General features: G+C 40.1%; 1 protein-coding gene across 6 annotated transcripts in view; it reads right to left on the bottom strand.

The window, feature by feature from the left end:
• The window catches only part of ZFC3H1 (zinc finger C3H1-type containing), a 57991-nt gene extending 34278 nt beyond the window's left edge, over positions 1-23713 (bottom strand). For all 6 annotated transcript variants that reach the window (XR_014026926.1, XR_014026927.1, XR_014026928.1 and 3 more), the window contains exons 1-14: positions 23012-23713; positions 19133-19546; positions 17114-17160; positions 16658-16856; positions 16319-16545; positions 13814-13937; positions 9517-9614; positions 8365-8568; positions 5718-5882; positions 5279-5416; positions 4494-4612; positions 3552-3698; positions 1060-1234; positions 789-920 (exon numbers count right to left, since the gene is read on the bottom strand). Coding sequence is in view for 2 of the 6 variants with exons in the window: in XM_081331190.1 (XP_081187316.1) it covers positions 789-920; positions 1060-1234; positions 3552-3698; positions 4494-4612; positions 5279-5416; positions 5718-5882; positions 8365-8568; positions 9517-9614; positions 13814-13937; positions 16319-16545; positions 16658-16856; positions 17114-17160; positions 19133-19546; positions 23012-23567 (2745 nt within the window). In the remaining 4 variants the exon portion in view is untranslated. The remainder of the gene's footprint in view (positions 1-788; positions 921-1059; positions 1235-3551; positions 3699-4493; positions 4613-5278; positions 5417-5717; positions 5883-8364; positions 8569-9516; positions 9615-13813; positions 13938-16318; positions 16546-16657; positions 16857-17113; positions 17161-19132; positions 19547-23011) is intronic.
• Positions 23714-27961: the final 4248 nt, after the last annotated feature.

The raw sequence follows: 27961 nt of genomic DNA on the forward strand, positions 1-27961 counted from the left end.
GTTCAAACTCAACCATTCTACAATAAGTATATCTACAATGACCCACAGTTTACTGATTACAAGTGCTCATTTGGCCTCTCACAGACTGCCTCTTCACCCCGGTCATATGAGAAAGATCTTGTAGTTAGCTTGGGCCGGTCAGGTTTTCAGAACATGTACCAAATGGCTAGCAAGCACAGACCCAAGTCTCCATTTCTCTCATTATACTATGAAGATGTTGGAGGGAAGGTAAAAATTAGCATTTTGCTTACTACAAACTTTCAACTTTCATGGACTTGGTACAACTTCCTTTCTTTCCATTTTTCCTGGCAGAAACGGCAGGCAATACTTTTGGGGCTCTGTTATCTGCTGTATTCTGAGCACCAAACAGCTCTGTTCCTGCTAATTACTGGGCTGTATTGGGTCTGGAACATGTTTTGATACTGGATGCATCTGCTCAGGTCTTGTCTCAGTCCCAATGACAGTAGTACCAGGGGGGAGATGTAGCCATGTGTATTTTTAAGACATATTATAGAGATAGAGGCAATAAACTGCAAAATAAGCTCAAATCCTCCTTAAAAATTAAGGAAAAGTTGAATGGTTCCTGGGATCACACTAGACAATATTCAAATTGCAATATACCTTTCAGTTTTTCACTTACATCTAAAGTTTATGGTGTTTTTTTTTCCTAATAAGTGTATTTGTAAAGTAATTTTCATTCTGTTTCATCTTGTTTTCCGACTTCCAGCCTAGAACAGTAATGACTATTTCAGAACAATAATTCTTAAAATTTTGAAAAACAAACTTACTCCAAAATGGCTATGTTCAACTTTTCGTTTTCCGATTTCTTTGCTAGCCAGGGCTTTGGCTCGAGCAAGCTCTTCTCCATATTTTAATGCCAATGCTTTCTTAACTGTTACTCGCTGCTGTACTCTGTGAATCTGAAGAATTTAAACATTCTTCAACAAATTCTATATTCCAACCCAATTTTTCAAATTAAATTTTAAAGTCTCTTAAACACATCTGATAAGATGAACAACTCTTTAAAATGCTGCTACATGGCCTTCTTCACATACTTACTTGTTCTTGAAGTTTTTTTAAAAATATCTTATTAGCATTTAGCACTTTTTCTGTTGCTTGCAGCTGCTCATTAAGTTTAGCAATTTTGCTTTCAGCAAGACGAACAGATTCTTTCTTCTTTGCCTCTTGCTGCAGAAGATGTTTTAACACAGATTCATCCTTCATCAAGAGAAGTCTAAAGAGAACAGTTACATTCTGTATAAAAGCTCTGTAATATCAGAACCACTATCAAAAGCAGCTGAAATTTACCACACATATTCATGATTTTTTGTTACATTTTCTTTAAATTATCAGACTATGGTTAACAACAGAACATTATTATAAAACAATAAATTAAGGATGGAAATCTGCTAAAACTATAAAGAATTGGTACACTGATATCGCAATCAAATGGTTTTATTTATTTAAATTTATTGGCCACCCAACTTCAGAATCAACACTGCAATCTATGGCATGGGTCCGGAATACCTCGGGGACCACCTGCTGCCGGCGTCGACTCCCCTCCGCCCTGTGCGTTCCCACAGAGAGGGCCTCCTCAGGGTGCCTCCAGTCAGAGAATGTCGGCTGGTGGCCCCCAGGGGGAGGGCCTTCTCTGTGGGCGCTCCGGCTTTGTGGAATCAGCTGCCGGTTGAGCTCCGGATGGCACCGGATCTCCGCTCCTTCCGGCACGGGTTAAAGACCCATTTATTTGAACAAGCTGGCCTGGCCTGATGGGGAGTTACTTAGGGTTTTAATATTTATATATATTTTCTACTGTTTTTACTGTGGGCAATAATTTAATTCTTTTTTAACTTTTGTATTTTTGTAGTTTTATGATATGCCCTGTTCACCGCCCTGAGTCCTTCGGGAGAAGGGCGGTATAAAAATTTAATAAAACCTAAACCTAAAATTTGTATCTAAGTTAGCAAAAGTTGATTGTGAAAAGATATACAAATCTATAGCACTGAGCTTTACATACATTTACTATATATGTACCGCAATTCCCACCAAATGGGCTAGTGTATTTTTCAGTGGAAAAAACGGAGTATCACAACGAATATTTTTTAATAATGCAAGTATGTGTCTATAAATAAACTCCAACACAAAATATATAATACAAAAAAATATATTGGAGCGTGATGAAACTCTCTTTATCATATCCTATTTAGCAGAAAATTGTGTTATGGAAAAGAACTCTTAAAATGTGTTTACATAATTGCTCAGCTTTTCAACACTTAAGTTATATTAATAAATTAATAATACAGATCATAAAGTATCAAAATATATTTGGCATCAAACAGTACTTAAAGTGAAGCATCCAAAATTTAGTGAACAGTACATATATGTATGGAACTGTTGCATGAAAAAGTATTGCCATTTTTAAAATTCAAATATACATTATTATAACAATACAAATAGTTCCAAAAAGCCATTAAAGCAGCTGTTGGAAGTTGGAATATTCAGTTTCTCATAAATTATTAAGAGTCACATATTTTCCAGTTTAAAAATAACAAAAACACACAAGCAGAAAGTGCACAGATAACAACTATATAAACAAACTTATTCCAAAGATTGCAGTAAACTTAACTCCTTTCTCATTAGAGAGATATGTAGTTAGCAGTAGCACTTTGAGCAGATGGCATTTTACAGAGTATTACTCTGTATAGATTTCCATCTGAGTAGACCATCAGACCATTCACTCCAGTTGCACTGCTTTTCCTCCTTTCCATTAGGAATCTCATCAGCTGGGGTTACAAAACCAATTTCTGTTAGTAAAATAGTTTTTTTCCTTGCTCATAAGTAAGTCTTGTACAAAGACCAGCAAAGGCCAGCTGGTTCAATGAATTAAGGAAGAAAGAACCTTCTAACTTCCTAACATTTGCCATTCGATCAGCCTCCAGAGAAGACATTTCAGTCTTCTTTTTAATTTAGGAGGAATAAAGAAAAAGGCACAGGAAGATTTTTCATCCATTTTGTTACTAGAATACTCAGTCAAAACCTAGGAGTTGTCTGTGAGTCCTACCAGTCTCTACTTCTACAATCCCAATAAATATCAGGCAGAGCTAATTAGGATGAAAAATATATGAGTCTCAAACTGCAAGATAAGTTTAAAAGAATGTATTTAGATTAACCAGAAAGAAGTTATGAACATCTGCTCATGAGCACTTATCTGTCAAGGACAGATTGTAGACATTATAGAGCCAATTTAGTCTAGTGGTTAAGGCATCAGGCTAGAAAGTGGGAGACTTGAGTACAAATCCTGCTTTAGCCATGAAAGCCAGCTGGGTGACTCTTTCTCTCTCTCTCAGCCAAACTCACCTCACAGGGTTGGTGGGTGGTGGAGAACATAGGAGGAAGGTATGTTGGATAGGTTCAATACCTTGAGTTATTTGTAAAAATAATAATGGCAGGATACAAACAAACAGTGAATAAGCAGCAAAATATAAAAGATTGACACTTTTTTCCCATAAAACCACAATCCATAGAGATGACATCACAGTGAAAAGACTTACTTGTGTTTTTTGAGTTTTGCCTCTGCATCTGTAACTTGCTTTGTTACCATGGCTATCCTACCAACTCCATCAATTTCAACATCAGAGTTTACTGGAGATGAACTTGTCTTCAAAGGTCCAGCTATTATCAAGCGTTGCTTCTCCCGACTAAAAAGATTTGAAAACCATTTTTTAAAATGTTTCAAATTACAGAAATTCAGAAATCACAAAAAAAATTCAGAGAAAGTAGAACAATCTCTGAGAAATAAGCCAATCCCAATTAAATTAAGCTAAAATGACTGTCAGAATCCATTTATATCACATTCATAAATGTATGTTTAAAACATTATCCCCTCCCCCCCCCCCGGATTCTGCCATCTCCTGAGGAAGGAGGAGCAGATGTGGATTCAGCCTGCCTTAGGTTATTTCAAAGACCAAGAGAAACCTTTTGAACTGGGGGAACAAAGGGGAGGGTTAGAGAAGAAGGCATCTGGCCTGTGTCTCCATTTGAATCTGTAAAGGAAGAAGGCAATAACCATAAAAGATCCGAAGTTCCCTTTTTTCCCCACGAAAGGGATGACACGAAGTAAATGATGGGGGGCTGACCAAATGGGGTTGAGGGAAGGGGGGGGTTGAACCAGGAACTCTTTATAAAGTTTCAATCTGTAAAACAATACCAGGTCCTGTCTTGTATTTCCACAACCAAACATGTCCTAGTAAAAATTCCTTTTGGACTAGAACTGACTCCAAGAGTTTTTGTTTTCCTAAGACGTGAATTGGGGTGGGTCCTGACAATGACCAAATGAATCTGTTCAAACAAAAAGGGTAATAAGATTTTAAATAATAATTTGTTTTCTTATTTGTTGCAGCATTTATTTATTAAACTTATATGCTACTTATCTCACCAGAGGCAACTCTAGATAGTTTACAGACATATAGTATCATACAGTATATTAAATATACCTGGCAATCTCTTCTTTTAGAAGTCTATACTCTATTTTTTTATCTTCTGGTAGTGCCTCAGGGGTTCTCACTGGATTATTTTCTTTTTCTGACTTTAAAGGTGCTTTGGGTTTCGATGCCTGCAACAAAAAGACCCAATAAAGGAACCTTAATACAGTATTAGAAGTTCAGAAGAAAAGTTAATTTGAATTCATTTTTATATGGTATAGCTTTTTCACGTCCATATACAGTATTTCCCTTCAGCCGTACTTCCTGGGAATTCTAGTTGTTATACTTCCAACGTATATTGAGATTACTTGTGAATGTGGATTTAGAAGACAAGAGGACAGCAAGATAGCACTAATGCTGAGGAAGGGGCCAATAATATTTTAGGGCTCCTTTCCAAAATTATGTTCTGGAAAATTTTGAATGTTTTATTTGTCTCCTACTATGCCAGCATATGCCGTTCTAGGAACGGTCCAATTCCAAAACTGCCTATTTCAACCAGATCATCTCCAGAACACTTTGGAAATCTTCAAGTTTGTAAGATACAATTCTGAAAATTGCTCAACTGCAAATATGGCATGGTCCAGAAGAAACTGAAAGTTCTATTTCCTGATCAAAGGAATTTTCATATTCCCAGTAAGGAATAATAAAAACCAGCCATCTATCATAATCTACAACACAGAACAATAAAAGCAAGTAATAAAACACAAGAAAAAGTAAATACATGAAAACGGCCAGAGAAAAAAATGTGTTTTCTTCAAAAAAAAATATGACATACATGCCAGCACTCATCCATTTACCTCCACAGTTCTTCTAGCTTCTTTGATCATAGATTCCAGACCTCCAAATTCATTACTAGTAGAATTAGGTTGTTCTGCATCTGATTCACTGTCATCTGAATCATTCAAGGTAACAACAACTGACTTGTGTTTTGGAAGCTGCAGAAATAAAATTATCAGTCAAAGAATATAACCATTTTGACTGAAGATACAAGCAAAATCTAGTATTAATTTTTAATGTACACTGAACTTCAATTTATTACAGAAGAGCATGTTAACTTTAGCTTTTTTTACAGTAATGTTGACTTTACTTCTTACTGTAAATCTGAAATCAGCATTTCCTCAGCTTCCTTATATTATCAATTGAAGGCAGAAAAAACAAAATATTCAATTTTAGCCACTTTCATCGTATGACAATAGATAAGACGCTTTATGATGACATTTAAAAATGCTTTATTACCGCAATGACTGTTCGGGGGGGTCTTGGTACTCTAATAATTTTCGTGTTCTTTATACGAGGCTGACACACAGTATTAATACTGACTGCTGAAAGATTACTTCTTGGCACAGAATAAGAATTATTGGGAAAAGGTGGAGAAGGTGGACTGTTATTATTTGAGTTTTCCTAAAAAACAAAAATACAAATCACTGAAATATTGTATTAAAAGCTATTGTTAAGGTTATATATTTAAATCAATAAACTATACAAGCACATTATGAGTTTTTCCATGTATCAATATGGGTAAAGTACTGTATAATTATTTAAAGTAGGAAACTTATAAACCTTTCATTACCCATTAACTTTGATAATGTCTGCCATTTGACTAAAATCAGATAATCACCCAAATCCCCCACAATATTATTCAATCCTGCTAGATCCAATATAGTGTCTTTTCAAACAAATAGGCATCTGATTCAACAAATATCCAACTATTTTTCAAAAGCACTTTATGGGATTCAGGGACATACAAAAATTGTATTTATCTTATAGGCTTTAAGGGATGAGCAAAAAATGTCTATGTTTTACAAAAATAAGCCCTGAACTCTTTGAACAGATAAGACTTCTTTCTCATACCACCCAAAATCAGCATGTGATCATTCAACATATTCATTGTAGTCAATGTAGGAACAGTAGCAACATGTCCAATACCAGAAGAACCCCTTCTGTTTTAAAGCCCTTAGCTACTACTGTGTTTCCCCCAAAATAAGACCTGGTCTTATATTTTTTTGCCCTCCAAAAAAGGCGCTGGTCTTATTTTCGGAGTAGGGCTTATTATTTTCACATACAGCAGGCAGAGAGCGCAAGGGCCGACATGAGTGGGAGCGGTGTTACCGCCAGCCCCACCCTCTCCATCTGCTGGTGCCGCAACCATGAAGTGAGGTGAAGCAGGTGGCGTGGGGGGGGGAGCTGCTTCCCTCCATCTGCCAGACACCTGCCAAAGCTGTGCAAGGTAAAGGCCGAAAGTGGCCAGGGGCAGCCCCACCCCTGCACTGCACAGCTGGTATGAGACTGCAGTGCCTGCCAGGGCCCAAAGAGCATGGGGCTGCCCCTGACCCCAGCTGCAGCACCCAAAGAGCACCGGGCTCAGCCCGTAGCTCAGAGCCGGCAGCACTGAGTAGGCGTGCAGGCTGGTGCTCAGCAGCCAGAAGGCGGAGACGCAGGCAGCACAGTTCCACTGGCAGCCACTGGTGAAGGGGCTCTGATAGGCTGCCGGTGGGGGGTGCTCCGGAGGTTGAATGGATGATCTGGGATGACCTGCCCCACTCCAGGCAGGAGCAGCCCAGAACAGCGCAGCCAGGAGGGCAAAGAGCCCCTGCAAGGCCAGTAGCAGCACGGGTAGCCACTCAGTGACCAAACGGCATCCAATGCAGCCGAGAAATGTCCCAGCAGCATCTGGGTCAGCAGGCAGGGTGGACAGAGACCGGGATGTGCCAAAAGCTTGGTTGCAGATGCCACGAGAACAGTAGCAGAGCTGCAAATAGAGCCGAGGTCAGGCAAGGCAGGTCGTGCAGAAGCTGCACGGCCAGCACAGGGAGCCACTCCTGTCGCCGCCTGTTGGACTAGCTGAAGAGCACCCTGGTCCAGACGCCAATGGTCCCCAGTAGCAGCAGATCCAGCAGCCTGGCCTTGGGGTTTGACAGGTGGCAGCGGTAGCTTCTGAAATCGATCCAGGGTAGAACAGATGGCTAAGGAGACACTTTCTTCCCTTTCAGCCCCTTCTTCAGTCTCTTAAATAGCCAAGCGGCAATTGCTCATGGAGAAGGTAAGGGGGGGAAAGGAAATCTTCCTCGCCCCATAGGTGCTCTCAATGTCAGCTGACCATGCCCCCCCCCAAATCTGGCTGGCAATCGTACCATAGCTGTGGCTTATTTTTGGGTTAGGGTTTATATTAGGTCGTCCCCAAAAATCAAGCTAGGGCTTACTTTTGGGATAGGTCTTATTTTCGCGAAAACACAGTAGAAATGCACTGGACTTTCTAACAGTTAAAAAAAATTAGAAGGTATTTTTCATGCATTGTAAAATCTGCAAAGTAAGCACAATGATCACCCCATTCCCACAGATTTCTTTCCAGGATGGACAATACTGGCTGAATTTCATTCTTGTTAGTCCTTAAAGTGGCCTTTGTGCTCTCTGAGCTTGGTTGTTTCTTTCAGATGTTTCAATATCCAAACTAGGTAATGTCATCAATGCTTGACTAACATTTCTTCTTCCTAGCTAGTCTAGCATTGGTGATGTTACCTAGTTTGGGTAATAAAATGTCTGCAAGAAAACAACCAAGTTCGGAGACCACCAAGGACCCCTCATTTCAACCCTGAGCTACAAATATTCTCCTTTATTGGTAATCTTTATCCATACATTGTTATACCAATTTGATTCTAAAGCTCCCAATTTGATTCTACTACGGTTTACAGCAGAATTCTTTTAAATCCTTAGTAAATAGCTGAAGTGCAGAAGAATCTTTAAAATTCAAAATAACTGATCATCTTATCTGATTTCTATCATACATCCTACTTTTCCCAAAACAAAACAAAATAGCGAAACATATTCTAAATCAAAATGTACTAGGGCTGCCATCTAGTGGCTATTTTTAAAACCTATTAAATACCTCTGGTTTGAAAGCTCGTTTGTTGGCTAAAGATTTCAGTAGCTCTTCTCGTAGTAACATTTCTTCTTCCTCTTCCTCATCTGCAAATGGAGGTTTTGGGGGCTGTTCGGGTTCTTCAGGTGGAAGAGGAGGAAGAGGTGGTGGAGGTTCCAGAGAGACAGTAGAAATACCCTCCATGTACAATGGGCTAATTGGTGGAAGAGTCTAAAAGAAATTTAAAGAAAAAAATACATGTTATTGCTACTCAAGATTCTCCAGTACTATTTTTTTTGTCAGCTCACAGATGAATTGCTTTAAGACATCTACGCGGAGGTTGCCTTGGAAGATTCAGTAATTGCCCTATCCATTAAGTAGGGATAGTAGAGCTAGGAGTGCTGTACTCATTATCAATTTGCTTCTGGTTCCCTATAAAAATGGTGATCCCCTTTAAGGTTACAGTTTGGCACCCAGATATTCTCAAGAGTGCACTGTGTGGTTTCCAAGGTAGACCAAGTATTCCCACCTTGCATTAAGTGAAAGATCCCTTCAATCGTAGCTGCCTTTACACTTTGAAATATATTACTCCCAAGGAACGCAGCTAATTTTTTGACCTTCATAGACGATGCTGAAAGACTTCAGCATAAAGCCATTTTATAGTAGCTATGTTTTTCAATTTGTTTTGTTTCAACTATAAGACAATTTGAGTCCCTGAAGTAGTTGGTCTAAAAATATCTTATGTATAAATAAATAAGGGGAGGGGAGGGGGAATTATATTGCAAAAAGTCTGCCATTTACTTATAGAATTTTAGCAATGTGATCTTGAAGTGTTAGAAAGTTGCAAACTAAATGCTGATCACTCAGCATATGAGGATACAAAATTAATGTCAAATAATTATTAGTTACATAGTTTTATCAAGCTTTTCTAGCACAACTTGTTATTGTACAATACTGATGATTAGTAGTGCTTTCAGGCAAGGAGAGAACAGAAAAACTATTTTAGAACTCCTATTATAATGTGTTCTTTAAAAGAGAATTCCCAAGATAGCCAAAATGAACATACCAATGTAAAAAAAATGATACACAGAGAACTTCCATAAGTGTATGTAGGAGGCATAAAAAAATTGAATTTTCAGTTTTTTCTACTTCAAAAATTTCATCTTGTTCATCACTTACTGAAATCTGTGGTGTAATGGATAGTGAGATTTGTTGAATAGCAGGAGGAAAATATCCAGCAGGACATTCAAAATAAGAAGGCTGTACTGGAGAGGATGCTAGAAAATATTTATAAGAAAAAACTACTGTTACTACAAACTATCGTTTATTTAAAGGAATAACTTTATAGCAGAGATCCCCCAACCCCCAGTCTAAGGCCTGGAACCAGGCCACGCAAGTGACGGGTGAGCGAGCGAAGCTCCATTTGCACAAGCAGCAGGTGCTCATGAAACCATCCCCTCTTCCCCTTCCACCACCAGTCCACGGAGCTGGAAAGGTTGGGGACCACTGCTTTACAGTACTTACTCTAGTCATATACTTTAAATCATGCCATGACGGAGTAAAGAAAATTATAACTAAAATTATAACATTATAATGTCACAATTTTAATTCCAAGCTTATCTTATTCATTAATTGAAAGAGATGAAAAATACCAGGATTCAATTAAGAATTATTTTTATATGTGCATTATTCAGCTTCCTGCTGTAATTCTTCAGTTATATTTCCAAGAGGATGAGTGAGAGAAAAAAAAACTGTCTGTCTGTCTATCTATCTGCACAAACCAAGCAAAAAGAAATTCTAAAAGTGAATCTTAAATCTGTTCCATAATAAGACTACAATATAGTGGAGGATCCTCCAAAAATGGGGGGCTGGGACTACTTTTTTCCTGCCAATGAAGAGCTGATTTCACTGCCAAAGACGGCTCTCTGACAGCACTTGCTCCCTAGGTTGAAATAGTAGCAACTAGGAAAGACCACAGATGACTCTCAGATGACCATGCTACTTACCGGCAAAGAGAAACCTGGTTGGCTACAATTCACAATAAGAACAGCTAGAGAATCAGGTCTCTACCTTTTCCTATCAGCTGTTTGGATTTTTAAGGATGTCTTCCTTTTAACGTATCACTTTTTGAATTTGGTTTTGCTTTTGACCTATATTTTGAATGTTAAACATCTGGTTGAATGCCTAACTATCCTTTACCCCAGACGTGTCAAACACAAGGCCCGGGGGCCAGATCCAGCCCGTGAAGTGGTTTCATGCGGCCCGCGAAGCCATCCTGGAAACAGTGAGGGAACGGCCCCCACTGCCTTGGCCCTGGCCCAGAGACCCTCCTTCTGCCAGAGACCCTCAGATCTGTCCCACTCCTGCCCAGGCCCCCATAGGCACCCTTGATGCGAACGATGTAGAGCTGGCCATGCCCACCCAGTATTCCACACCCACTTTAGCCACGCCCACCCAGTAGGCCACACCCACCCAGTAGGCCACACCCACCCGACCCTGAGGGCAACCACAATGCTGATGTGGCCCTCAATGAAATTGAGTTTGACACCCCTGCTTTACCCCATGCTGTTTTATAATGTAATTTTTAAATTTGTTCTTGGTGGTTTTTATGGAGTAATGAAACACTGTCATTTTCACTTCATGGCAGTTGATGGCTGAGAGGTTTCTTTTTTCATAATGAAAGTGCTTTGATTTACAATGGACTGTTATAGTAAGGAATTTGTATTTCACTAGCTTTTACAAGAACTTTGCTGTATTTATTTCTGAATATTTCTCTGGTTCTTTTTTCCCCCCCTCAAAGAGACAATGAATTTTTCCCTTTGTTTCTTTTATTCTGCTATGGGAAAAATTGTCTCAAGCTTTCCTGCAGTCAGTTTGTTGTGTAACAGACCGTTCTTGAGAGGAATTCCCTGTTTTTTTTGGACTACGTTAAAGATGAAAATGAAAACACTGAAAGCTTCCTTGGAAGCCTTCAGGAAAAATGCTTAACTTACAAGCTTTCTTTGAAAATTTGGATAAAAACCTTAATAAAGCAATAACAATTATATATTAACCTGAAGGAGACATTATATAGGCAACAACAGAATTAGATTTGCAATTGGATGGATTGGCCAAGAGCGTGGCTTGGCCTGCTAAAACTCACTTCGCTATATTGGACAGAACTTCAGCACGCAGCACACACCAGGCTGAAGAGGAGCCCTCCTGTAAGCCAATCACCAAACTGGGCAGACCCTCCAACAAGGCAAAAGTCAAAGTAAACGAGCAAAACTTTTGCAGTGTAGCGAACCTGCAGCATCACGATGCCACGCATGGCAACTGAAACTCACCCAGCTGCTGCCTCAAAGCCATGTTTGTAGACCCTCCGCAAGAGAACAGTCCCAGAGAAGAACCACCGAGAAAGCAAGCCTACCCTTCGCAGGTGGAAATAGGTAAATGAGGAGGTGGTAATTAAAGTAATTAAAGGTAATTAAAGGAAGGAAGCGAGGTTAGGATTGCACGATGGGAAGGCGGGAAAAGAAATGAATAGCTGAGGTTTTGAAGTGGAAAGAAGCGTGGAAAGCTTAGGCCATGCTGAAGGAAAAGGGGAGCGATCCTTGAATTAGACCCACTAATATTCCATTTAGTCAATAGAACAGTGTAAAAGCTGAAAACACATTTACTGGTCACCTCGGACTAAATGGCTTTGATGCGGTAACAGTATCTTCTATCTCGTTTGTACTATGCAAAACTCCGTAGTTCCTGTGCTTCCCTGTGTGTGGCAAGGCAGGTGGTAGGGCAGGAGTGGTGCCATGCCGCAGCCCCTGCCTTCCAACCTGGTCTTCCAGCGAGCCTGCCACCCGCTACCTCACCCCTGATGGCCCTGCCTCCCCCCCCGCCTGCTGCTTGGAGGGCAAAAAAATAAGACATCCCTCGAAAATAAGCCCTAATGGGTCTTTTGAACAACAACAACAACAACAACAAAAATAAGACAGGCTTATTTTTGGAGAAACATGGTTCGTGTATACGCTTATTCTTGTTTCTGTCCTGCTTAGTTCTTGGTTTTTTGCGAGTTTGCATTTTAACTTTTGAATAAAATATTTTACAATATTTAAAATAACTCCACAAAGTAGTTTATGGCATAATTTAAACAAAACTGATTGGAAGGAATAAAACTGAGGGATTGAAAAGAGGACGATATATACACGCAAGCAGGGCCACAGACAAAATAGTATCTGAATACATCACTCAAACTAAGAAGCTATTTTCAAAACAAAACTGCCTATGTATATACTGAATAGCATACCGTATTTTCCGGCGTATAAGACGACTTTTTAACCCATGAAAATCATCTCAAAAGTTGGGGGGTCGTCTTATACGCCCAGTCATCTTATACGCCGGAAAATAGTACATAAATCATTCGAGCGCCCCCGACGCTCTTCCCTCTTGAGGCAGCATCCCCGAGGACTCCTTAGGAGCCGGGGAACGATGCTGCCTCAAGAGGGAAGAGCGTCGGGCGGGAGCCGGCAGGGCAGTCCTGCACACGCGCGCACTCCCTGGCTGCTAAGGAGTGCTCCTTAACAGCCGGGGAGCGTGCGCGTGCGCAGGACTGCCCTGCCGGCTCCCGCCTGACGCCGGAGGGCTCCGCCGATGCTGCCTCAAGAGGGAAGAGCGTGAGGCGCCTGCCATGGCTCCCCGAGGACTCCTTAGGAGCCGGGGAGCGTGCGCGTGCGCAGGACTGCCCTGCCGGCTCCTGCCAGACGCCAGTCTGCCCTGCTTCCTCCACAGTGTGAGGGGAGGGCGTGCCTTCCCGGGCTCGCTGATTTTCCGGCGTATAAGACGAAAAATCTTGAAAATCATCTCAAAAGTTGGGGGGTCATCTTATACGCCCAGTCGTCTTATACGCCGGAAAATATGGTAGTTATATATTTTAATACGTATCATCTACAACAAACAGAGAAAAATAAAATGGGAAAAATAAAACTGCCAACAAAGATCAAACAGAATAGGTGAAGATAAATGGAGAGGCTGGAACCTTCAATGAAAATGCCTTTTATTTCATTTACTGCATAGGCTTCATCAATATATTCTTATATAAACACTTCAGGGTTACGTTAAGCTAAGGAAATGCTTTTTCCAAATCTGTGTATCAAATTATATTGCCTGTTCAACAGTACATGGGGTTTAGAATGCTTATTAGAAAAAAAAGGCCTATGGTTTATTTTTTTTACCAACCAATCAAAATATGATACAATAATACCATTATAGCATTTTTTTTACCTTGGCTTGACATTCCTTAACCTATCTTCTTATTCATAATTTTTGTGTTTTGCATGGCACTTGGTGAAAATGCAAAATTGTTGAGGCGTTCTTTTTTTAATTTAAATCAACAAAAGACTTCAGTAGTATTGCATTCAGGAATAATAATTAGTTACATATAGGATGCAAATATAAAAATGACATTAGAAATATAGCATAATCAGCAAAAATTAGTACTTACCAGGTGAGTTAGTTTCACTTTCTGTGTCCATAGCAACTTCATCGTAATTGTCATACTGATAAATTCCTCCTGCACTCTCAGTAGATTGCTTATCTAGGGACCTTCTCAAATCTTTATCTGAAGACTAGACAAAGTATATTTATTAATTATATTTGAACTTCAAACAATCAAATACATTTTTGCCTTCTTGACTCCTAATAAAACTGTCAAAAAACTGCCTGCTTTACTACAAATTGTTTTCAGGAAAAAAGGCTATAGTGGTGCTATGCAAATTGGTTTTCTTTTCATACTTTTGTATACAACTCTCATAAGACCTACCTATAATGGCAGGTAATCAGATTATAGACACCATAGAGACCAAAATTTCTGAAGGCAATTATATTGCCAAATAACTTTGTATAGGTAGTCCTCACTTAACAGCCATAACAGAGCCCAGAATTACCATTGGAAATTGCAGACATTAAATGAGACACTCACATGAACGTTTTGCTGAATGACTACAATCCCAGCTCTCCCAGTTGTGTTCTTTAAGCAGACAGAATGAAAGAGCTGCTTGCCCTCCTTTGGCAGGTTTTGCTCCGTGCGTGGAAAGAAGCTCCTTCCCTGGACAAGCTGAATGAGGCTTCGACAGATTCAAGTCCCATTCACCTGCTCTGGAAGGAGTTCCCTTCCACTCACAGTGTGAAAGAGCTGCTTGCCGAAGGGGGACAGGCAGCTCTTTTGCTCTATATGTGGAAGAAAAACTCTTTCCCAGGGCAAATGAAGGAGGCTTGGATCTTTGGTTTAGCCTGTCAACACAGCCGTCGCTCTCTTCCCCTCATGTGCAGGACTCAGCTAGATTTTAAAGAGTGGAAGAGCTGCCTGTGAGATTGATTCAACAGCATGCAGGGCAGAGCTCTATGCCAAAGAGTTCATGACTATGATTTGGAATATTTTTTGTAACATCCATTGGATATACTGTATTCCCTTAATGACCACATGGTTTGCTTAAGAACCATGGTGACTTGCTTTATGACCATTGTAAAAATGGTTGTTAAATTGAATCGGGTCACATGGTGACCCAGTTAATAATTACCCCAGCATATGACCAAACTTCTGAGCGCAATTTTGTTCTAAATTGAGGACTACTTGTAATTCATGTCCTAGAAATAAGCATCTTTCTGCATAACCTCAACCACTCCCTTGTTCTCTGCCAACACTGCTTCTCCAGGCCAAGCTATGTCTAGTACATCTACTTGTGTTTCATGCATTGGTAGGGCAAGTGGTTGGCCCCTCTCTCCTAACAAGTGCCTCTGCAGAAGTACACACTGCTTGTCTCTTTTTAATAGGATTATGACCCCACTAATGCCATGAAAAACTGTTAGATAATACAAAAGGCCTTTTGTATCTTGAAGACAAAGCCATGATTGTTAAAAATCAGCATAGCTTTGCCAAAAAATTAACATGTGAGATACATATTGCATCTTTCTTTAATAAAGTAACAACCTTAGTGAACAAAGAATACTTTGAAAATAATCTACCTCATTTTTAGTAATAATTTACCTCAGGTTCTGACAAGTTTCTGCATGACATTCTCATGACAAGTTGTTAAAGTGAAATATGGTACGGTAAATTCAATACTTGGTGGCTAACCATACTGGTAGCATTAATGACTTTATACTGTTGGAGAGAACTAACTAATATAGTTCTTCAAAGATGTGCCCATATTATTCATTGATCTTATGAAATTTGCAGAAGAGGCATGTTTCATGAAATTGGGGTGAACTCCTGCACTGGCCCCAGTAAACAAAGATTGGATCACAACGATCCAAAACACTATATATACATACTAAATACATATACAATATGAATAAAAGCAGATTAAGAATAAATCTAGAAACAGGTGATCCTAGCTTTGAATTCCACCCAGTCAATGCTTTTATTCTCTACAGTACTAAAATATGAAATATCCCCATGTGTTATATACTTAGGATGTATTTCTTCAGAAGAAAATGCTGTTCTTATAAAAATACTAACACTACTTTTGGTAATTAATTTAATGCTTGGCAATGTTATTTGCAGCAAAGCAATACACCAACTTAAAATTTTGGTGCATAAACATTTACAATGTTGTCATCAATCTGAATCAGCATTCCCCCAAAATTCATGAACTTCACAGTGACTTTATTCAAAAAAATCATTGAAACAAGGACTTACTCATAAGCCATTTGGATGGTTACAGTCCTAAAGCATGTTCCTGTTGTTAAGGTATGTGCTGTCTTCTGTATTAATCTTTTGTTAATTTCTCGGTTTTTTTTTCATTGTTAACCTTGCATGCCTTCTAGAATCAATTAATCAATTAATTTTATCACCAACATCTCAAAATGAAAGATAAATTTCTCTCTCTCTCTCTGTCTCTCTGTGTGTGTATAGTATACAATACAGAAGTAGCAATATTTTACGTGATATCCTCAACAACCATTTAAGTGCTCTTTTGCTTACAGAAGGTAGCATGTAAGTAAATACCTTGCTTTTTGACCTCATCTTTCCACCAACCAGCTTCATGAACCTATTATACTGTTCTTCTTGATTTGAGAGATCACGGATTTTTCTAATTTCCTCTTCCCTTTTTCTTCTTTCCTCCTCTTCATCCTGTTTCCATTGTTCTTCCTCCTTCTGACGTCTTTCTTGTTCCTTTTGCTGCTGTAATTTTTTCCATACCTTTGTCTGCTGTTTTCTTAGAGCCTGCTTAGCTTTAAAAGAAAATTACTTAACTATACTTTAATTTCTCCAAAAAACTCCCCATAGAAAATCTACCAAGAATGTAGCTTGTGAAAACCACCATTTACTAGATTAATTATTTACCTGCAGTACTTGGCTTTTTGGCAGAATGAGATTTTGTACTGATTTTGCCCCTTTGCTGTATGGTTTTTGTCTTTGTTAGTTTTTCTTTGCTTTCTTTCATTACTTGCTGCTCTTTCTGCTGCCACTTTTTACTAGCAGACTGAAGAGCTAGTAGTCTTAACTGTAACTCTGATACTTCTTGTTCTTCATCCAACAGTTTCTATTATAGGAATAAAATAATAAATAAGCACTTTAATCCTTCATCCAATTCTAATATCAAAATATTTTCACTTGCAAGATAAACTCATTAAGATAGGTTATAGTGCCAGAGATTTTTTTTTCTAACTTGGAGCTTTGAAACATTTGCTAGGAATTACCCCCATTAAGCTCAGCTGTAGTTTCAAACTAAGATGCACTGCAAATTTATGTTATGCTTAAAGCTCCTGATTTCAGTGGCAAAAGCAATATATATTTTACCTTCTCTACTGCTGCATCAGAAGTGTCAAGCTTTTGTTCTTTTTCATCTGTTTGAAAAAGAGAACAATATTTTTCTAAATATATTGACAATATCATTCAAACAATCTGATTTAAAAATGTAGAACAAAACATGGTAAGAGGACTGAAAGCTAAATCCTACAAAGAAAAAAGGAATTTGGTACATTTAGCTTAAATAAGAGAAGGTTAAGGGGAGACATGACAGTAGTCTTCTGATACATGAGGGGATTCCACAGGAAAGTTTGAATACATTTATTCTCTCTAGCACCTGAGGGAAAGATAAGAACTAATGGGTGAAAGCTTTACAGAGACATCTGAACTTGAACTGAGGAATTTCCTGACTGTGAGAGCTATTAAGCAACAGTACAGCCTACTTTTTGAAGCTGGAGGTTTTCTATCACAGGTGGTTTTCAAGAAAAGACCAGACAGCAATTCGTCTGGAATTCCTGCATTTGGCAGGCATTGGACTACAAGACCACCTTCAAGAGTTATGATGGCAGAATGCAGAGTGGAGTATGGGACAATGGGGTGATGGGGCAGAAAATGTAGGGCAGCCAATAGGGCAGGGAGAGACAGGTGTGGGGGGAGCATGACAGGGGAGAAGTGTGAGGTCTTGACCTAACAACAGTGTGGTAGTGGCTTAATGATCACAACTGGGACTAGCAAAACTATCACTGAGCGGTGCAGTCATGTGATGATTTGCATAATGACCATATCACTTAACAATGAAAATTTTGGTCCCCATTAGGACTATTAAATGAGGACTACCCATATCTCCTAATTAATTCTTGCAGTAACTTCTGGGAGCCAACTTCAAATTTGAAAAATAACAGAACAGTAAAAAGAGTTCAGGAGGAAGGCTTCTAGCTCCTTTTCATCAGAATGGAGATCAGCACCAAAGCAACCCAATATAGTCCTTGGGACCAGAATTTTTGTTGCTAAGCAATTCAATCATTAAGGAGGATATTCTTGATTTTAAGATCCTTTTCTGCCACAGTCATTAAGTAAATTTGGCTTCCCCCATTGACTTTGTTGGAAGACCTCTGGGAAGATTGTAAATGCCAGTTACATCATCCTGAGATGATGTAATTGTCATGTATACCCATTGTCAAGCACTTGCATTTTGATCATGACACTGAGGTGACACTGCAGTTGTCATAAATGCCAGAACTGGTTATAAGTAACTTTTTTGAGCACTATCATAACTTTGAACAGTTATTAAATGAATCATCCTAAGTTGAGGACTTCCTGTTCTTTCAATGTAGCCAATTAAACCTCATTCTACTAACCATGGCTAAAAATTGTAATGATGTTCAAAATATATATACCTAGATGACAGATGTCCGATAAACAAAGCTTCATCTGAGTTGCAGGCTTTCCAATGGCAAAGTGGTAGAAAAATGGGTTACTACCAACACAATTGAACATTCAGGAAAAACTGCTGTATTCTTTCAATATATACTACCAATAAAATGATGATTGTATATATTGAATAAACGATGTTCAGGAATGTAGAAAAAGAAAGTTTCATGGTATACATATAACATAAATCTAGTTAATTTTAACCTTTGCTATTGTTTTTATGACTTTGAACTATGCAAACCCAGCCAACTGGCTTAATTCAGTAAATCAAAATTAAAATAACCCATACTTAGTTTGTTGTGAATGAAGCCTACATCAAAGAAACTTTTAATCTGTATGTTCTATGATTCATATTTAATATATTTTACTTCAACTATTGGCTTTTTCAAAATTGATAGCTTAATTCCAATAACCAGAAAATATCTTAATAAATCAAAATGTTTCTAAGCATTATTTACTGCTAAGCTTGTAAGCTGCCCTGAGTCTTCGGAGAAGGGCGGGATATAAATGTAATAAAAATAAATAAATAAAAATAAATTATTTCTAGTAAAATTTAAACTTTTTTCATTGAGAAATATTTTTAAAATGAAATTTAATTTCAAAAAGGTTGCATATAATCAGATCATGTTTTTTTATTACCTTCATTGGTATCCAGGTCATTTTTCTGTGAATGTTCTTTTATTCCATCTTTTGCTTTTTTCAACTTGCTCCTCTCAGCTAGTGTGGGCAGTTTTTGCCTAAGAGGTTTCAGTTCAAATGCCTGAAAAGTTAATACTTTATTCTCCTCAGGAGACACTTCATTTGCAGCATCTTTTGTAATACTGACATTCTCAATTGTTACTCGGTCCTCTGAACTGGCCACTTCACTGTTGCTTTGCTGAGCACTGTCTTCTTTATTATTCAGAGACAGTTTCTCATCTTTATTAATACATTCAAGTTCTAGTTGAATCTGTTTGTATTTCAACAAAAGGTCCTCAAAACTCTCTTCAACTGAGTTATCATTTTTAGAAGAATAGTTCTGCTTGCGAGATGGGGACTTTCCAAATGTTTTGGCTGATTCATTAATTAAAGAATTTATCTAGGATACATTTATTGATACCATTATAATGAAGATATGCCAATATTGAAGTGCAATGTTCAGTATTAAGAGATTTTACTGCATGCTCACACCATTATATATTCTAAAATATTTTCTTTTTTTATATTCAATTTTATTTTCCCATTTCTTCCACAAACAAGTCAACAAATATATCGCCATATATAAATACATACACGTACATTTGGGTGCTGCTCGTCCATTTCCCCTTTCACTGTATCCACCCTCCTTCTCTCTCTTCCCTCTTCTCTACTTTCTTTCTCCCTTTCTCCTTTCTTTCCTACTTCCCTCTTCTTCCTCTCCTCTCCTCTTTCCCTCACCACTCCCCTCCCGTTTCTCCCCACTTCTCCTCCTCTTTCCCTCCAACCTTCCTACTTTCTACAGATGAAGGAAGGAAGGAAAATATTTTCATAATAAAGAGAACATATTATACTGTAATAAATTCAGATTTATTCACCATCAATAAATTTTGAGTGGCTCTTCATTATACCTGCTTCTTCTCTGGCACTTTAGATATATCCCCTGAAGATATTGCCACAATCAAGTTTGATAATTTCTCATCTGAAATATGTCTAGCTTCAGTACACATCCCAAGAGATATTTTCTTGACGTCTGCTAGGAATTTGGGCAAGTAATCAGATCTAAAAAGTACTAATGGACATAGTGTCAAGATATGGGGCTACAAAATAATTCTGCAACACAATTCAAATTTATCTCATACAAAAACAACTTATTCTACTGTGTGTAAATTTTCTATATATGCAATCTTTCATATTTATTTGCCAAGTCAAACGTAGGCTCTTGATATTGGTAGATATTGACTATTCACTTTCAATTCTGATGTTATTTATACTTCTTAATGGCTCACATTTACACTTTTCAGCAGGTTTTCTTATATTTAATTACAAAGCATCCTAAACTATATGTTAGAAGAACTGAAGAACTATAAACCAGAGGGTTTTATACAGGAGTAATTGAACTGATAAAAATTGGAAGCTTCAAACTTACAAGAAAGTCTGACTTAGCTATTTGATAATTAAGATAAAATATGTATAAGTTCTTCAATATTTATCTTATTAAAATATTATTTATTGCTAAATTTTTTATCTATTTGTATCCTGCCTTATTTTTACAAATAACCCAAGGTGGCGAACATATCCAACACACCTTCCTCCTTCTACTTTTCTCACATCAATCCTGTGAGGCAGGGATGTCAAAGTGCCAGCCCGCGGGCCAGACACATCATCCAGAAGCTGCCCCCACCCCCTTTCTGGCAATAGCTAAACAGTCCCCGATACGTCTCGCGACATCACGTGATGTTGCAAGTTTGACATTTCTGCGTGAGGCGAGTCAGGCTGAGAATGTGACTTGTCCAAATACACCGAGCTAGCTTTCATGGCTAAGAGAAGACTTGAACTCATGTTCATGCTTTTTAACTTGGAGTCTTAACCACTACACCAAACTGGCTTTAGACCAATAGACAAATAGAACTCTCTTCTATTGAATTATCCCATTTTGCAAATTATCAATCCAATGGCCTAGTGCACAGGTCTGCAACCCGCGGCTCCGGAGCCGCATGCGGCTCTTTCAGCCGTCTCCTGCAGCTCCCAGTCCTCTGCCATGTGCAGTCCAAAAAAAAAAAAGTGGGACTAAAAAATTTCAACCAATCAATTCAAATATGCAGGGTAGGTGCATATCTCGCCTTGGCTCCACTCTTTAAACCTTGTTCTGCGCATGCGCGCATGTACACACATTTTTTGCAGCTCCCAGTTTTTCCTTTTGTGAGGGAACCGGTTCCGAGTGGCTCTTTCACTGTTTCAGGTTGCTGACCCCTGGCCTAGTGGCAGGGCAGTTTCAAATACAGATATCAATAATTTAGCTAAATTTAAGCTGGCTATTCTATTTGTAATGTTGAAATAATTCTCATAAGCCAAGATGATCATGTAAAACTATTTAAAGCAATTATACACTTTTAAAATATAATTGAATAAAACTTAATTTATTGGTGCATCCACTAAACTATACGAAAAATAAACCAATAGATGAGGAAGTCTCATATGTTGTTTGAGACTGTCTTTAGGTACTTTTATTCAAAATAATATAAAGATAAACTGCAAGAGAATTCCCATTCAAGAACAGCTTCTGAGGTTCTCGGTGATTCTTCATATATTTGAAATGCAAATAACACAGACCAAAACTACATCCTGCTCCATAGTTGCATGAATAAAACTACATAATTAAAACCAATCCAAACAAAAACAGATCTTCAATATATGCCATTTAAGTAATAAGTGGTTGTAACGTTTGGCAATGATATTCAATATCAGCTCAAACTCATTAAATGCACCTTCAATGAAAAGATATAAAGCCTCTAGTCAAGTGCAACAAAAATCTACCAGAATTCTGTGTTAATATGCTGACCTAATTGGGCCAATGCAGGTCACATGCTCCATATATTCTTAGTAACACAGGCTTAAGCTATGTAATTTGCAGTATAATCCTTTGACTGTTTAGAAATCATATTATACTAATATCAATATAGTATACAAAGTTGCACACTAAACCTCCCTGAATTATTCCTACCAAATACTTGAACGTTTATAAATAACAAATTAAATACTATCCTAATCACATTAGAACTAGAACACAGCCAATGGTCATGTTTTTTAAAAAAACGATTAATGTACAATATCCCACAGGGCTCCTATCACTAATAAACTCTTCCAAAACTGAAGTTAATAATCTGCATAAATATGAAATTGTTTTAAATATTTCAAAGCTAATAACAAAACAGAGCGAATTGAAAGCAACGAATCTTTCCAGTCTCTATTAACGTTCAATTCTACCGCAGCTTTCCAAGCGGTTCAAAGTCTAGGAAAACATGTCCCCCCCCCCTTCTGCAAATATTCGTGTGTTTGCACATTTCCTGTTTCTAGATCAGCTTTCCCAACCCGCTGACTTCTAGATCTGTTGAGAGCACTATTCCCATTCTTCTCGGCAAACCTCAACAACTCTGCAATTCAGACCTTCCATTACCCTCCGACTAGAAAGAGCCCTCGACTCTTTATGACAGGGGTCTTCAAACTTGGCCCTTTTATGACTTGTGGACTTCAACTCCCAGAATTCCTCAGCCAGCAAAGCTGGCTGAGGAATTCTGGGAGTTGAAGTCCACAAGTCATAAAAGGGCCAAGTTTGAAGACCCCTGCTTTATGATGTCGTCACTGGTCTCCACCCAACCTTTGAGCAAGCAGACAGCAAAAGGATTTCTCCCGAATTATCGCTCTGTATTAGCTAACAGACACTCAGAATCAGACTTAAAACGAAGAGAGCAAATTTCACTCGTTTCATGCACAGCACCCCTTCCCTCGAGATAAAACAGCCGCAGCAGCAGCAGCAAGAGGCACCAGTTGTGACAAGGATACATTTCCGAGGCGAAGGCTCCCTCCAGCCTTGGCTGCCGCCGCCGTATCCACCTCCTCCCGTGGGCTTTCCAGGGGAATTGCCACCTCGGCTCCTACCCCAGCGGCCTCCGCCCCGGTAGGCCCTGCCTCGAAAACGAAACCGGTCCAGCGCGTTGTGGCTGCGCTCCCAGAAGGAGAGTCTCGGGCCGGCGTCGGGGTGCGGGCCGGGTGGCAGCCGCGAGCATGAGGAGGAAGGAGGCGGCTGGGGACGGAAAGGCTCCTTGAGCCGGTACCCGCCGCCTCCGCCGTGCCCATGGACGTGTCCGAGTTCCGGGGGAGGCTGGTGGCGCAAATGAGGGAAACGGCGAGAGGAGGACGGGAGGCTGTTTCGCAGGTCGGGAGGCGGCCTCCGTCGAGCGTAGGGGCCCCGTGCGCCACTCCGGTCTCTGCCGCTGGGTTCAGGGGGTGCATCGTTATTGTCGTCGTCGCTGATTTCTCCGTCCTCTAGTTCCCCTTCCTCTTTCGGCGAGAGGTCGCTCGGGGTCGCCGCCTTCTCCTCAGCCGCCGAAGCCGCCATAAGAGTTACTCAGCGCTAACTGGGCCGCAGAAGAAAACGCCTCGAGCTGGCCCGCCCACAGACGTACCGCTCACTTTCGGTATCCTTTAAGAAGTGGCGCGACGGCCCAGTCAGACCCCAAACTTGTACGCGAAACACCACCCTTCCCCTTTGCTCTCAAGACTCTCGCGAGACTTAATTTTTTCTACTCTTCCCCTTCCTCAAAGGGTAGCGGCGGCGGCGGCGGCGGGGGGGGGGCAGAGGAGCATCATAAAAGGGGCAGCGAAGTGCACGTTGGGAATTGTAGTCCCCCGCCGTCAGGAAATTGAGGAGGTCAGTTGTGCTTCAACGAAGAACTGCGAGAGAATAACGGTTCTTTAACGGCAATTGTTCCTGCTATAAAAATTATGAGGAAAAGAATGTCTGAAGATCTAATAAAGTCTGCCTAGAGGTTAATTTAGGCGTAGATGCAGAACAAGACAGAACTCAGCTTTACCGGTGGGTTTCGTACAGTTCATAGTTAATTTGTGGGATCCTCCGCTATAAGATGTGGAGAGGATAACTATCATTTATAAGCTTTACATGAAGAATATGAAGACGAAATCCAATAAGAACAGTTTGAAAATGGCTATGTTTAGTCTAGAGAGAAAGCCAGCGGGAGAAGTGACAGCGTTCCTCAATTATTTAAAGGACTGTCATCTGGAGGGGGGAAAAAAGTATAGCTTTATTCTAAGCTCCAACAGGTGCATCAGAAGCTTTACTGTAAGGCGATCCAAACTTGAAATGAGGGATACTCTGACAGTGGGAGTTTATTAAACAGAATCTTTCTTAGAATCTGAGCATGATCCATCTCTAGAAAGAAACATTATAGGACCATGATTTGAGGAGCCCAGCTCAAATTCAGGAAGTTAGAAAAAAAAACCACTGAGTTCCTTTCCAAATCCTGTCAGTTTAAATCATGAAGCCAATACCATAGTATAGTGTTTTTTTTTTAAAATGGCAATTGCTAGAAACAGCTGGATGCTAATATCTTACTTCTGGGCTTTCCATATGTATTTGGTTAGTCACTGTAGAACCTTGGATGCAAAGCCAGATGGACTTAAATTAAGTGCTTCACTTCAGTTCATGATGCAGCGGAAAAGTGGAATACTTTTAATTGCCATCATAGCTTCAACAATGAGGCTAGTATGTAATAACTTTCCAATGTTCCCTAGGACAAGTTTAGGAAAGTGTTGATTCTTGTGGTTTGTTTCCTCTCCTACTCAACATCATCTATTGTTGGAAAAAAAACAATAACTTTCTTTAGCAAATGGAGAGGTAGGAATAAGTGAATATAATCAAGTGTAGATTTTGAATTTAGCCACCTATCAAGTTGCCCAACTAACATTTTGCAGGTACAGAGAGGTATGAAATGATAAAGGACAAAGCTGCCCTTGTACTTCTGTTTGACATAACCACTCCTATGCATCTGACCACCTGTAATTATTTTTGAACATGAGCCTAGACCTAGAGCAGGGGTGTCAAACTGCCGGCCCGCAGAGCGGACGCATCCCAGGCAATGGGGAAAAAGTTCTGATACGTTGCACAACGTCACGTGATGTCACGGGTTTGACATGTCTGACCTAGAGCAATTTTGAAATTTTGCTAAATCCTTGACACAAAACTAGCCCAGGTTTGGGGGAAGGATATAAGCTGACACAGAAGGAGCAAATTATACAAACCATCCCTGATTAGCATTGCCAGAGAGTAGCAACTCCTGGAATACTCTGTGGAGTACAGGTGGTCCTTAAATTACAATCCTAATGGAGCTTGCCCATTAGGGTCAGAAGTCAGGAAAACATTAAATGAAGTAACTCAAGTAACAACTAGCCATCCCTGCTCTCCCTAGTGTATTTGTTGAACTCTCAGGTCAATAAGTGGAGCATGGGGTGCCTCAGGGTGGGAGAGATCCTGGGAGGCCTAATGCAGGCACAAGCCCACCTGCCTTGGGCCTCCCAAAGCCTCCCTCAACACAATATATCCCATGCTCCACTTCCCACTCCATGCTTGCACTCATGCCCACTGCATAACCGACTGACTTGCTAGCAATAAACAATGGGGAATGAAAAGATTGGGTGTGCCTGCCTTTCCTGGTTCTGCCACTGCCCTTCTGGGGCAAAAACAGGATGGGTTTCCTAGCCTTTCAGAGCTTTCTGTCCTGCTCAGTTGGCTACCAGAAGACTGCAAACCTCTCTCCTGGCTCTTGCTAGGCTTTGGGAAACCAGACCTTACATGCTAAGGTGGCAGCTTCAGGTAAATTTCCCAAAAACCTTTCCTTGCTTTTACCTCCTCTCCCTGCAACTCCACATTTCTTCAATAAAGAAAAAAAAGCTGGGATTGATAGACTGGTCTATCTCTCCCCCACCCTCAATTAAGTGTTCAAATTAAATTCCTCACTTCTGCCCTCCAATCTCTATCCCCTTTAACAGCTTAGTTTGCTAAATATACTGCATGCCTGGAAAGAAGGTGGCAAAATCTGTGAGTTACTTACCTTGACTCCAGGCTGGAAAGTATGGGAAAGGGATGAACCGAGGAAATAAAATCTTTCTGCAACTAACTGGGTCCTAAAGGCTTTTCAAGGACTCAGCTTGCTGAATGTGTTGTGCTCTAGCCAACTAAACTTTTTGAGCTGAATTTTTTCTTCAACTCCTCAAGACAAAAAATTGCACTAGGGGCATAGGAGGATGCTTAAGGATTACTTCCCATAAAATACAAATATACAATTTCTATCAGCCTGAAGGCATGATGAAGACACAAGGCATGGCGCAGCTCCACTACATCACTCAAAACCTTACATACAATATCGAATGCTTCACTTCATTTAACTCTGGGTGGGCAAAGAAAGTAATAAAAGTTTGTAGACAGAGATTGTCTGACGTGTGTGAGTTCCGGCACCTTTTTTTTTCTTCCAAAAAAAAAAGCACTGGGTAGCATGATCTATAGCATAATAGAGGGGAGGGAATTGTTACATTTAGTTACATTGAATCCCTAAGGGGAATTTTACAGTTGGTTTAAGTTTTTACAGTACCGATATTATGTATCCAATAAATATGTGCTTTGGGAAAACTTCCAAGCCTTGGAGTTCTGATTTATTTGGTTTCATTAGTCAGAACCTTGGCATTAAACCAGGGGTCCCCAAGCCCCGGTCTGTGGACCGGTACTGGGCCGCAGCATGCCAGCAACCGGTTCACACAAACAAGCAAAGCCCCATCCATGGGATGCAGGCAGCACACAAAACAACGCACCCTCCAGTCCACGGAAAAGCCTCTCTCCACAGAACTAGTCCCAGGTGCCCAAAAGGTTGGGGACCTCTGCATTAAACCAACCCTCCCTAAACTTTTTACTGCTCTAAGATAGAAGGCTATCTAGGAGCAATCTTCTGGGTCCTGAGCCCCAACCGCCTACTCAATGTTTTTGGGAGGACGGTAAAGACTCAGTGAAGATTCCAAGGTAGAGAAGAAAGGAGCAATGGCTAATCCTGGCACAACTCCTGCAGATGAAAAGCAGACAGCTGCCCAGTCTAGGGACAGAGTTCCACCAGCTGGGGCTTGACCAAAAATCCATGTGGACAAGTCTGACAGGACAGTGGCGTGGGAGGAAGCTCTAGCCATCAGGGATCTCTACCGAGCAGAGGAAGATTTCTGGTACAGAAGGCTGCTGAGTTCTCCTTGGTCTCTTCCCACAGCTCTCTATCTCTTATGCCAGGGGTTGCCAACCAGGGGTGCAAGATGATATTTCAGGGGGTGTGAAAACTTGGGTTTTCAAAATTATAGTGTATATGCATAATTTGTTGCCGTTATTTCAAACTTTTGTAAGGGGAGCAAGAATATATCAGAAGCATTCTAGAGATGCAGGGTATAGAAAAGGTTGGGAGCCGCTGAGCTGCAAGCCCAGTAGGGCAATCGAGAGGGTTTCAGAAATAGATTCAACCTCAGCCACAGCTTCAGTACCAGCGGCATGACTGGTGTCCAGTGTACTGGGTTTCTCCACCCCCTGCAGACCCACTGCCAATCAGAGCCACCTTTGATGGAGATCCAGATAAGCTGATGTTCTTCATGAACCAGGTGTGGGTTCACCTAGATCGCTACACTCCTGCCTACCCTAATAAGAGGGTGATGGTGAATGCAGCGGCAACAAATCTAGAGGGGGAGGCTGCAGAATGGGTGATCAGTCTTCATGATGAAGACACACTGGAACTTGGAAACATAGACATTTTCCTGGAAGAGCTGAGGTCTACGTTTGAAGACAAATGCCAAGCCCTACAAACTAAAGTGGAAATACGCGACCTAAAGCAAAGGTGCCGACCAGCAAAGGAGTTTGTCCAAGAGTTCTGAAAAGTCACAGGCAAAATAAGACAAGGGGCAGTTGCTAATCCA

Source organism: Vipera berus (assembly GCF_964194415.1).
Source record: "Vipera berus genome assembly, chromosome: 6".
NCBI classification, from domain to species: Eukaryota; Metazoa; Chordata; class Lepidosauria; order Squamata; family Viperidae; genus Vipera; species Vipera berus.